This window comes from Cucurbita pepo, chromosome LG08 (genome assembly GCF_002806865.2).
Source record: "Cucurbita pepo subsp. pepo cultivar mu-cu-16 chromosome LG08, ASM280686v2, whole genome shotgun sequence".
NCBI lineage: Eukaryota > Viridiplantae > Streptophyta > Magnoliopsida > Cucurbitales > Cucurbitaceae > Cucurbita > Cucurbita pepo.
Genome location: NC_036645.1, coordinates 501608 through 514630, shown reverse-complemented (window position 1 = coordinate 514630; position 13023 = coordinate 501608). Strand labels below are relative to the sequence as shown.

At 35.4% G+C, this 13023-nt stretch overlaps 2 protein-coding genes across 2 annotated transcripts; both read right to left on the bottom strand.

The window, feature by feature from the left end:
* Positions 1-550: 550 nt before the first annotated feature.
* On the bottom strand, positions 551-4282 carry LOC111799818. Its single transcript, XM_023683297.1, has 4 exons — positions 3993-4282; positions 3554-3626; positions 1609-2322; positions 551-871 (listed from the first exon to the last, which is right to left on the bottom strand). Exons 2-3 carry the CDS (start codon positions 3610-3612, stop codon positions 1638-1640), a joined length of 744 nt encoding a protein of 247 aa, XP_023539065.1. The 5' UTR covers positions 3613-3626; positions 3993-4282; the 3' UTR covers positions 551-871; positions 1609-1637.
* A 1054-nt stretch (positions 4283-5336) lies between these two features.
* Positions 5337-12281, bottom strand: LOC111799649 (tRNA threonylcarbamoyladenosine dehydratase). Its single transcript, XM_023683075.1, has 11 exons — positions 12104-12281; positions 11797-11840; positions 10687-10804; positions 9575-9722; positions 8895-9107; positions 8489-8623; positions 7945-8079; positions 7561-7776; positions 6483-6607; positions 6153-6210; positions 5337-5543 (listed from the first exon to the last, which is right to left on the bottom strand). Exons 1-11 carry the CDS (start codon positions 12193-12195, stop codon positions 5433-5435), a joined length of 1395 nt encoding a protein of 464 aa, XP_023538843.1. The 5' UTR covers positions 12196-12281; the 3' UTR covers positions 5337-5432.
* Positions 12282-13023: the final 742 nt, after the last annotated feature.

Here is a 13023-nt window from a genome sequence, read left to right as displayed (position 1 = left end):
TAATTTATTCTACGAGACTTCAAAAAATATCTTCAACAAACATCTCAAACAAATGAAATATATACATATAAAGCAAGGTGAGGTGAGATCAGGAATGAAGAATATAATTCCCTTTTGATCCCATTTAGCTGACAGGGAGAAATCTCTAGTTAATCTCTATTCGGGTTATTGGGCAAGACAGAAGACCAAATATAATCTCTGTTTGAGACAGATCTCTATAAGTTAAATAGACATCTCTAGCTAAATTTTGCAGAAGATGAATGGAACGATTGGACGGACAAACTATAAGTGAACCAAATAGTCAAATGTGCAAAACCTATACCATGGCGCCAAGCTATTAGCAAACTTAAATAGGGATTTGCTAAGTGTTTGAGATGTTGGTTTTGTCGGCATAGGATAAGAAAATAAGTTGGTGGATCCAAAGGTTTAAGCATGAGACTTTAGACAGATATATAGACAAGTTGCTTCCTATTGCATAACATAGAAATTTCCCCATCCTTCTAAGAGTATTTGTTAAGCGGCAATTCCACACATCAAATAATAACAAAACTTGGACCATAAGAAACCAGCCTTTATGAAAACTAAGGTAAACCCTTGTCCAACTAGCAGCTCATACATATAAATATGCAACATATTCTGAACAATCTTTCTGGTCTAACATTTTTGGTGTGTTAAAAATTTCCTGAATTCTCAAATAATTAGCATTTAAGTTTGTTACCTCCTCATTTGCATTACACAAATAAATACCAACAGAAATATTGCTCAAGGCATAGAGGTCTTCCCCAGTCTCGCCCCTGTTAATTGAAGGCTCTTGCTGCCTTTGCTGGAAAATATACAGTGCTCCCTCAAATTTGTTCTAACATAATTTGCACTGCAAAAGAATTTAAGATCAGATATGCATGCATGCTTGCATCTTCTTCAGCAACGGAGAACTCAAAGCCAATGAGTAATACACAACAGAGCTTGGGGTGCCAAAACCCTAAACCCTAAACATAACAAAAGAAGCAACTCTATGCATGCTGAACATTAACAATCACTTCTTGATTAGAAACATACTGCATGCGTTTATTATGTAGTTTCTCCTATTAGTTATGTAACGCCTCAAGCCCACCATTAGCGGGCTTTCTCTTACGGGTTTTCCCTCAAGATTTTTAAAATGCGTCTGCTAAGGAGATGTTTTCATGCTCTTATAAAGAATGTTTTGTTCTCCTCGCTAACCGAGGTGGGATCTCACAATTTAAAATTGAGTTTCGTTAATAACAATATTTTGTTTAATTTTTATACCCTTTATAAGTACTTCTGAAGTCAATATCAAAACTGTGATCAAAATGGATTGCTATATGAGACTTCGAGCTATAAAATCAATAAACACCCACATGTGATATATTGCAATTCTATCATTGTATTAGCATGTTAATTGTTGTGTTCCTGAATGCACAAATATTAGAACCATAAAACAGATTCATCTACTCTATATGTTCAGTATAATCACTCACTCCTAGTCTATAATATTTGATAAAATCGATCAAATGAAATATATTTTATGTATATAATGTTTTGAAAGAAGGTGCAATCATCAGCGAAGAATAATGGAAAAATAAATATTACCTTGCATAAAGCCGAAATGAACTAATGCTTTAAACTTGGATCTGTAGCCTATGAGTTTGACTTTTCAATACCCATCTGTTTTGTCCTAACAAGTTGGGGTATTCTTCTTCATAACCATGAATTTCAAGCTTTCCATTTGAGCAATCCTCTGCAAGCTCAGAGTTGCAGCCATGGTCAACAATGGCTGATTGTTTAACTCCTCTCAACCCTTTCTTTACAGCTGTATTTTTATCAACATTCTCGCTATTCATTTCATAAACATCTTCCAAACTACAAGGCTTTGCCACTGCCAAAATATCCACCATCAACCGTTTCTTTTGTTTCCCTTTTCGTCTCCTGTCATTTTTCCTCGACATTCTCGAGCAATCCACCGACCAAATTGGCTGTTTCTCAACATCGAGACATGAATGTGAAGTTGTATTCGTTTGAGGACCCAACATATCAAAAGAAACATCATGGGATATCCCTGATGAATAACAGATTTCTCTGGAATTGTTTGATTCTGTAGCCGCTGATTGAATGACAATGGGATTTTTGTTGTCTGGCTTAAAATCAATCGAGTGGTCATCTTCAGATGATTGAATGACACTACGAGGGGGATGAATTGGTGGCAAAACATCGGTAACACCATGCTTCTGACACAGAAGCAGGTACTTGTCTGGAAATGGCCAGCAATCAAATATGTTCTTTTGACGACAAGAAAGGGTATACTGTCTGCAAACAGATGATCAGAAGCGACATAAAAGCCAAGTCTTGTCCAAAATTGTTAAAAACTAGCTGGTAATATAAATAATGGATTCTGAAACAAAGAAAAGAAAAAAAAAAACACATTTCGATTTTAAATATTAGATTTCGGTCTATAGACTATAATTTCCTTTAACCATGAGCTAAAATCTAACTAAAAAATGATCTAAGACGCTATTAGACCACAGCCCAGTCTATGATATAGATTTCTGGTATATCATAGACTGCGCACTGGTACCCCAAACCATTCTCGAAGTGGACCTGACTGCCGTCCAAGATCCCAACAAAGCTGCATGCGTAAAGAAACCCAACTCGATAGCCCTAACTTCGTTGCCCGGAGGATATATATCACTCTGACAAAGAACATACTTATCATGAGCTGATAGGGGATCAACCTATCGAGGATCCTCGGACTGAAGTAAGGAAGTGAATGTTAGGAATCACAGATCTCCACAATGGTATGATATTGTTCACTTTGAGCATAAGCTTTCATGGCTTTGCTTTGGGCTTCCCCAAAAGGCCTCATACCAATGGAGATAGTATTTCTCATTTATAAATCCATGATCTTTCACTAAATTAACCAAGGTGGGACTCCCAATAATCCTCTCCTCGAACAAAGTACACTATAAGTCTCCCCTGAGGCTTAACCAATGTGGGACTCCCAATAATCCTCAACCGTGAGTACCACAGTGGGCTGTGGTTAATCCTTTTAGTACAGACCCTAACGGATTAGACCATGTTCAAGTGACTATATAGTCTATACTAACAGAGACCACAGTGGACTGTGGTTTATATATATATATAATTTAAGAAAATGGATAAAGGAAGGAAAACAAACCAGAGTAGCTAGACCAGCTAAGTTTTTCAACTTGCAACGAGCTGAGGAACTTCTTGACCATATGATAACAACAGAAACAATTTATTTCATCGTATTGGCATCCATTTGGATCGTTAAGTTGTGCAATGAAACCAATATTTTTTCAAACAGAGAAAAAAACTAAACAAAATTCCCTCGTTTGATTCCGTTTCTAAGAACAATAAAAGGGGGAAATGTTCATGAAATTTTAAATCTGATAAAGGTTAAATCCCAAAAAATAAAACTCATGCTCAAGATGGAGAGAATAGCATATGAATGCAGCGTCCAAGAACATAAAATAATGGTAAAATTTACACCTCAGAACTTTAGAATGCAGAATTTCACCTAATCGAGAAACGTTTCGCATAATTTTGTTCGTGATTTTCGTCTGCTGGATTGATCATATTCTTCGTAGCGCCTGTTAACGCCAAATCTTCACATCAGTATGCGAATTCATAACTTTCAACAAACATCTCAGATTGCGGAGCAAAAAAACATAATCAAATTACGAAAAACCACACGGCACTCAGCTAAATGAAAAACGAACAAACAAAAACACGAGCGTAAACCTTGACGAACAAATGGCTCATGGAGAAGTTCCCGAGCAACAAAAACCTCATAAAATTACAGCTAATACAATAAATAGTTCAGTTCCGTAAGAATAACGAAAACGAGAAGCATTCCCGATGAAGTAGGGCAGAAATGAAGATCATCGACGAATGCAATGAACAAAAACGACAATCTGCATTGGTATGGTAACGAAATTGTTGAATGTTAGTATTACCTAAGCAATTGGTGAAGTGAGAGAGTGAAATTTTTGGAGAGTGAGAAAGTGGAGCAGGAGATTTTGAATTGGCGTGTTCGTTCTCGTAGTTTCCAATGGAAACTTTCAAAATTGTTTGCGATGAAGCAGAGGAAACTCTGTCGCCATTTTCGTCTTCTGTGTGATTCTTTAAGCTTCAAGCTTCAATCTTCAACGATGGAGTCTCAGCGGGAGAGATCATTCACCATTCCACACACAACTCAATCATTTCAGATCATTTACCTAATGCACTTTCATTACTTTCATCATTCTTTCCTAATACTTTAATTTTTAATTATATTTATAAAATAAAATAATAATAAAAAAAAAACATAGAAAACACGTAGAAAAGGGAGGGAGGATAATTAAATATTATCTTGATTCTAATAATTTTTTAGAATCCTTTTAAAGAAAAATACTCCTAAAAGTTACTAGAATTTAGATGAATATTTTAAATTTAAAAAATAATTATTTTTATTTACTTTTTTTTTCCGATCATATTTTAAAAATTTTATAATAGCTATCGAATTTTAATTTAATATTCGTATAAATTTCCGTTGATAATTGTTTACACTAACTTTACGATCATATTTTTGCATGAACTTCAAGAAAAAAAATCTAATAAAACCAAAACCTTATAAAGTAACCACAAAACCCGTTCTCATGAGAATGTCCATACGACGAGGGAATGGAAAATTACATCACCGTCCCTATCACTTATCTCAATCTTCATAATTTTTTTTTCTTTTTTTGTATTTATCTTAAATGATAATTTCTGTGTATTGAAAAATGTAAATATATTGTAATAAATTTAATAACATTTTATAAGAAATAAAAATAATATATATACATACATACATATATATATATATATATATATATATATATATATATATATATAAATGCGGTGTCATCTTCCCTTAGGTTTGATGCAGCCGCGGGCGGGGGCGGCAAGCCACCATCGTTGCTGCAGCACCATATGAACCATGCGGGCGCAACCGTCCTTGGCCAAAGCCATTATCGCATCCATATTCCTCCTTATATGGAACGACGTCGTTTTACCGTTGGTTTCAGATGAGGTTGTAGCAAAGTGGGCGTAAGATTGGAACCTTCCAATATCAAATGAACACATGAAATTCAGTAATACTAATACAATTTTGTTGCCCACCAGCTGCAAGTTGTCATCTTTTTCTAATATAACTTTCTCATTTAAAAACTATTTAATTTAAAATATGCATACAATGTCGGTACTTTCAAAATTTTCACTATTCCGATCACAAAATCCAAATACGCATTTATCGAATGCATGTTCACTAAACTCGATGAAACCGAAAACATGAAACAAAATCTAGATGTGAAGAACCGACCTAATTCTGTATAAAAATGATAATATTGGGGATAAAAGCAATAAATCCTATGTTTTCATAAGAAAAATTCCATCTCAGCTCGCTTCAAAACACCGGTTACCCTTGTAAAGAATTCGGGTTCGTTTTCCTTTATGTCATCTAGGGTGGCTGACTCATGTTCATCAGCCTGCATCAAAGAATCAAAATTTTCATCGATCATAAAGAGCTACTTATGATTCACATAGGTACTTTAGAACCAAGATGAAATCATTATGGTCCAAAATGGACGTTCAAAGTTGAGGGACCAAAACAAAATGTACATCAAGTATAAGAACGAAAATGAAATAACTACGAGAGTTTGAGAACAAAATAAAATTTAAATCGAATTTTTATTCCACAATTCCCTTTTCCATTGAAAATGAAAACAAGGTCGGTTTCACCAATTTACTTGCATAAACAAACAAGTGCAAATGACAGCGTGGGTAGTAAGCGGACCATGGCTGCTTTTTGCACTTTGCAGTAAAATTGGAAATGCTTAGTCAGTTTCACAATAAGACATTGTTAGTTGAACACGACTCTCCACAATGGTATGATATTGTCCACTTTGAGCATGAGCTCTCATGGCTTTGCTTTTGGCTTCCCCAAAAGGCCTCACACCAATAGAGATGTATTCCTTACCTATAAACCCATGATCGATCATCCCTAAATTAGCTAAGGTGAGACTCCCTCCCAACAATCCTCAACTGTTCTTACGATTAATTTCTAGAAATTCATATAACGAGTAAAGCTGAATTACCTCTTTGAACCTCAAAAGAACCAAGTTAGCCACGGATGCTGGTTTTGCTCTGTCCCACCTAATTTGTTCACAAAAAATGTCAGCACCAGAGAAATTGATCTATCAATGCGATTTTATAGAATTCCGAGTAAAATATATGTTTATCTTCCTCAATAAGATATATAAAACCCAAAAGAAATTACATAATTTTAAAAATGGCGATGGTTATAATGTGTTCATGTTCAAAGAAACGAGAAAAAGTGTGGCCCAGATACCTTTTTATTTGAATCCACAACAAATATTATGGCATATTAGGCAACAGTGTAACACCACCTGGAAAGCTATTCATACCTCACAAGCATTAATTCATTAATAGCTCGCCACATTCCCCGTCCAACATCTTTTGCGAATTGGTCTCTTGCGCTTCTTCCATGCCAGAGCTCTTTTGCAACAAACATCACTTCTTCAACATCTACCTACAGTAAATGACACCAGAAGACACAGATACATTATTAGAATGCTAAGAATTGGAATCCAACAACAATAGAATGATAGGTTGTAGTTGACAAAAAAGATGCCATCTATTGATGAGTCATTCAGACATGGAAACTAAAAAGTGAATAACTGGAATAAAAGTACTTCTCACACTCAAACCCATCGTGAACATGTTCAAATCAGAAAACGTCATCACTCCACTTATTGATGATTTTAAATTAACCTAGAAACTAGCATGCATCCATGCAAACAAATCCAAAAGAAAACAAAAAAGGACAATGGAAACTTGAAAATAACAAGTACAAAATTTGTGAGATCCCACCTCGACGGGAGAGGGGAACGAATGCCAGCGAGGACGCTAGACCCCAAAAGGAGGTGAATTGTGAGATCTCACATCGGTTAGGGAGGAGAACAAAGCATTCTTTATAAGGGTGTGAAAATGTCCCCTAGGCAGACGCATTTTAAAAACCTTGAGGGGAAGCCTGAAAGGGAAAGCCCAAAGAGGCCAATATATGCTAGCGGTGGGTTTGGACCGTTACAAATGGAATAAGAGCTAGACACCAGGTAGTGTGTCAGCGACGACGGTTAGCCCCGAAGGGGGTGGACACTGAGCGGTGTGCCAGCGAGGACGCTAGGCCCCGAAAGTGGGTGGATTGTGAGATCCCACATTGATTGGAGAGGGGAACAAGTGCCAGCGAGAACGCCGGACCCTGAAAGAGGGTGGATTGTGAGATCCCACATTGGTTGGGAAGGAGAACGAAGCATTCTTTAAGGGTGTGGAAACCTCACCCTAGCAAACGCGTTTTAAAAACCTTGAGGGGAAGTCCGAAAGAGAAAGCCCAAAGAGGACAATATCTGCTAGCTGTTACAAAATTAAATAAATCTTCCGATCAAAGGTAAAATTAAATAAATCTTCTGATCAAAGTTTGCACACCTGGACTTGCATGGCAGTACCATACAATGATTCCTCATGCTCAATGAGTCGCTGATGAAGCAATCTATAATGTTCGATGTCCAAATTAACGACAGGCTCTGTTTCCACTTGTAGCCCTGCTAGTTGTGTCACAACATATGAGGCCATTACCTGTCCAAAAATTGCAGGGATGGTGCCTAGAACAGGTATGATGCGAACTCTGAACCCAGGTACTATCTGATATCAGGATAAAATTTCAGAATGTGCATTCACAGAAATATTTTCTTAGTGTAACACCTACCCACTATTGTTCAACACTCGAATATATTCATTCATGGTCAAGTCAAGAATTGTAAAACTTGAAAGCAAGTACATAAAGTAGCCCCAATGGATGCTGGTCTTCACCTGATAATCTGACGGATTTTCGGCTTCTCCACTTGGTCCTTGGAATGGAAGCAGCTTTGCTTTGGGTTTTTCTAAAGAGAATACAACAGGAATGCCCCCTTCAATGCCATAACCCTTCCGCAAACGGTGCCTCACCTACAATTAACAAATAGCCATAACCTAAATTCTCAAAAAGGAGGTTTAAAATGTCGCTGCATTATAATATAATTAACAGGAAAATTGTAAAATGACGTACTAATAAGTAATAGCAAAACACAAGAAAAAGAAGTTATCTACTTATCACGAAAATTGTATTTCAAATGCTTTTAAGAGTTTCACCTACAAAAATTATTCTGTCTTTCACTTACTAAGTGACTCTCTAACCTTCTAATTGATTTCCAAATGTGGGCCAAAATAAATGACCAACTTTCTTCTAGATTAAGAGTTCAATTTAACACATGTTTCATAAACAAAAAACTTCTCTGATGCAGCCTTCTAAAGAAGGAAACTGGCTATTAAAAGATTTAGCTTAAAAAAAATTCTCGGCACATGCAAGAAACATTACAGCTCTAGATAATGGGTCATTTGTTGACTCTCTTAAATCAGCCACGCGAATTCTTGTTGGGTCAGCTCGAGCCCCAGCTCCTGTTGCTGATAATACTTTCAAGCCCCTACGTACACATGCAGCAAGAAGTGATACCTATCACATATGATATACGAAGACGGTTATGGTAAATAACCTCAATAAATAGTGAATTAATGCTTCATTTACATTTCTGAGTCCACTAATTTTCTAAATACCATCATCCTTATTTATCACCTCTATATATCAATTTGGCATCGATATTAAAACCACTGCTAAATATTTAGAACTAAATTAAAAAAAAAAAAAAAAAAAAAAAAAAAAAAAAAAAAAAAAAAAAAAAANAAGAAGAAGAAGATTTGTTACAGCCTTGCAGATAAATAGTCACCTTTGTATCAATATTGTCAATGCAGTCTAAAACAAAATCAGGTTTCCCAGAAAGAATTTCTTCTTCAGATGTTGCGTCATATAATAGCACTTTTGCTTCTACTTGACACTCCGGAAAGATGGATAGAAAGTGCTCCTTCAGGCACTGAGCTTTTGGGACACCAACATCTGCTCTTGTTGCCACGGCATGTCGATTTAGAGAAGAAAGTGATACCTTTTCAAGCAATTATCAAATGAGTATGCATGCTACAAGAGAGAATATAAATGCATTGTTTTCTTTTTCATACATTTGAATGTACATATAATGTACTGACAATCAATTTATATAACGAACAAGGGGAAGGGGTTCATAACATTCTAAAATACATGAACTATATACAAGTATTTTTCTCAAATTCTCCTCTTTACCTACTGGGAATTGAACCTCTAACCAAGGGTTCGACTAACACTTAGGCCATCCTCTAGGTCAATAGGCTACGAGATTGGTCGGTAACTATATAGAAGTATTATATCAAATATAAAAGCTAATGAAGATGACTGAAGCCTTCTGCAATCATGAGAAGGGAAAAAAAAATCTTTTGCAGATAGAAAGCAGTGGAAGTCAGTAGTTCCAAAAATGAAGTATAATCAAACAGATTGTACAAAAAAAGTCACAATTCTCCTGAAAGATATGTATAAGACCTGGTCAAAGTCAACAAGGAGAAGCCTGCCAACCCCTGATCGTAGAAGCATCATAGCAGCATGACTCCCAACACCACCAAGACCAATTACCACAACATAAGATGCAGTCACATTCTTCTGTGCGCTAAGGCCAAAGAACTGAATGTTCCTAATGACAATAGGCATATAAATAACATGTTAAAAGCAAAGCACATCAATGCTAAACATATGCCTTGATAAGGTAAGGAAAAACCCAAGTTACTTTATTAATCTAAAATTTATTGTGCCCATTAGAGAACCAATTCCTTTATATTCAACTAGGCTTTAGAGACTGAATTAATTACAAAGGTTAACAAACAATATTTACCCAAGGAAGATTAACTACACTAAACTTAAAAAACTAAATAAAACTAATAAAACAAACAATCAAAATAATTACAAATATAACCTAATAATAACACTATATCACACCTGGAACCCAAAAAAACAAAGTAGTGATTTAAATAGTAAAAACTTATTGCATGTTAATATGGGACACTTTCAAGGTGATATACACTCACTTGTTATCATAGCAGCAACAGGGGTTCTAGGATCTCTATCTCAAAATGTCAAACAATTATTGAAGAAAGAGATGAATTTACAAGGTTGCCTATAGATCCTCCATAATATTTTAGGAAGACATGGACGGACAACTATCTTGATGTACTTCTCTCATCCTAGAGAACATTAAGAATTGCTGAAACATGGAAGTACTGCTGGAATCTCGTTTTAAATTCGCTTCACTGAGTTCTAAACTTGATAACATTAAACAGAGTATACCTATCAAGCTGGAGCATAATTAACGATGAGGGTTTCAAAAGACCCTGGATTACATAATTTCCATTCTGAAAAATTGTCAGAATTGGGGGAAATGTGTTTTAGTATATATGGAGATTTAAGGAGAATATTAGTCATTTGTCCTTTAATGTAATTTTATGCACCCCTATGCACATAGTCACAAGTAAATAATCAGAGAACTAATAGAAAGGGACGAATCTTAATGAAAAAACTTGAGACACAAAAAAAAAAATCCAAAAATAATATCAAATCCATCATAGTATAACAATTTATGAAAAGCAAATGAAAAAAAATACCTTGTTAGTTGTTCGGAAACAATTTCATCAGTTAGAAGGTCTACATCAGAAATCCCATGACTGGTGCACGCAACAACAGGACTGCCCTTAACAGTGGTCTCAACCATATGTCCATTACCTTCAATAGCCATTATAAGAACTAGCTTATTTTAAATGATTAGTAAAACAAATTCACAGGAAGTACTAAAGCAGGAATCATGAATGAGACAACAGAATTATTTGAATGATCGTTTCCTTGTGTCGAAGGAATGGGACTGCTAATTTGATTACTTCAGTATATCGACAAGCTAAAATATTTTCTGACCAACATGGTAGTGGTCTAGGGAGAAAAATTACTGAGAGAACTTAGAGTAGTAATTTCAACCAGAATAGTCGGATGGACTACTATAGTGAGTCTGTTGACTACTAGAGTTGAGTTGAGTCGAGAGAATGGATTTGAAGCACTTTGAGTAATAAAATAAAGATCGACCCCTGCATCCAACCTAGTTTTGGGACTCAAGTCGGGTGTGTCATACTTTTGGGCATAAGTAGTTAAAAAAAAAAAAGGCTCTTCAGCAACTCTCATCTTTGGATACAAGTTGTTTAAGAGATCTGACATGTAGGTGGATGGTAGGTTCTATTCTTTCTATTTTCATCAAAATCGAAGCTATGCCACTTTTCAATATGAGGAACCCCAACCCTATTCAAACTCGAGAATTTGGGTGGCTGGTACCTCTACCTCTTGACTCATATAAAAAACAAACGCATGCATCCCCTTCTCTTTCAGAAGTTGTTTAAGAATACCCACAAGACCTTCTCTGGGATTGACTCGAAAAACAATAAAGAAACAAAAAGGAGGAGGAGGAGCACAATCTCAGACCTCGAGGCAGTTTCGCACCACAAAGTGGAATCTGGGAGAGCTCGACCAGAGGGTAAAGACTACAAAGATACATTGTTTACAAAAGAACACTAGTAACTATTTAAATGACTAAACAAAAGTTGGTAACATACCCAACAAGCAAAAGGATGAGAAAGGAAAAGCAGCCGTTCACATATCATATAATCTTTCAAATGCAATAAGCCAAGGGCTGGAGGAAACCTGTGTTCAGTATTCTTGCAACGATTACTTACCACGCAGCTTGGTTGCCTTCGTTTCAGCTTGGTTCGCTAACCGCCTGCAATAATACAAATTATCAAACTACCATCTTAGTCAGCTAGCTTAATCAAACTACTCAGTTTTTCCCCACAGTAGCAATTTAAGCTTCTGAATCCTTCTTTTCATGATAGAGAAGAGGAAACATAGCCAGAGTATCTGTATCATTATTTTCATTTTCCGCGACTATTACTGGTGCTCTAGATAAAGCTTTTGAGTGTGATTAAAGAATACAAAAATGGAATAAACGGCATAATAAAGAAGTGATTCGACTGATAAACTTGCCTGTTAATGAGCTTGAGGATGAAGAAGGTAGAAACAGAACCGAAGAGAGCTCCAGCACCAACCATTGAAAGAGACTTCAATTTTCCCTCCATTTTCCTCTACCCCGCCTCTCCACTTTCCCACTGAGAAGCGGCTTCAGAATGCCCTGCCCTCGTATGACCCCTAAACCGACCGTTCTTCGTTTCCTTTTTTTTTTTTTTTTTTTTTTTTTTTTTTTTNTATCAAACGTCCCCCAATCATTTATTTTCCTTACTAATATTAAATATTTTTTTTTTTTTTTTAAGTTTGATTGAGTTATAACTACCTATTTAGATTGGTCGAATTTGTCGGGTTGACTCAACCAAAAAAATGTCAACCTATAGACCGAACCTATTTTTTACTTATCATTACTCGTTCTAAATGGAATTCAAGTACATCATTAGTGTAGCAATGGTATATCGATGTTCATTAAAAGAAAGATATTTCAGAAAAACCATTATTGTATTAATAGTTCATTGACCGATCATACTCGTTCAAAATTCATTTAAAGTATAGTAGTAGTACATCAATGATCTACCATCACTCATTTAAAGCGTACTGTACATCAATCGTGTATGGTCTGTAAAACGCCACACATATTAAAAATTACAATTTTAAATACTCATCGGTCAACGCTCATTTAAAAATATGACATTAGTATTAAATATATGTCGAGCATAATGTATTAAATAAAGTTGAAATTTTTATTATAAAAAAATTAAAATTCGCCATAATAATTTTTAAATATTTTTTTTTATATAGGTAAATGTCGTCACTAATTAATGAGGATTTTTTTTAAATATATTATTAATGATAAAATAATTTTCTTTCTTTTATTTAAATATTTATAAAATTTGAAGCAACAAAATAAAGCTTATTATCTATATTCCGTTCTATCCAAA

Coding starts and splice junctions, on each gene's coding strand:
- LOC111799818 (XM_023683297.1), bottom strand. CDS start 3,612: ATGATCAATCCAGCAGACGAAAATCACGAACAAAATTATGCGAAACGT. Junction 2,323..3,553: donor GCGAAACGTTTCTCGATTAG/GTGAAATTCTGC, acceptor ATCTGTTTGCAG/ACAGTATACCCTTTCTTGTC.
- LOC111799649 (XM_023683075.1), bottom strand. CDS start 12,195: ATGGAGGGAAAATTGAAGTCTCTTTCAATGGTTGGTGCTGGAGCTCTC. Junction 9,108..9,574: donor TCCTTGTTGACTTTGACCAG/GTCTTATACATA, acceptor TTGCTTGAAAAG/GTATCACTTTCTTCTCTAAA. Junction 8,624..8,894: donor TTGACAATATTGATACAAAG/GTGACTATTTAT, acceptor CATATGTGATAG/GTATCACTTCTTGCTGCATG.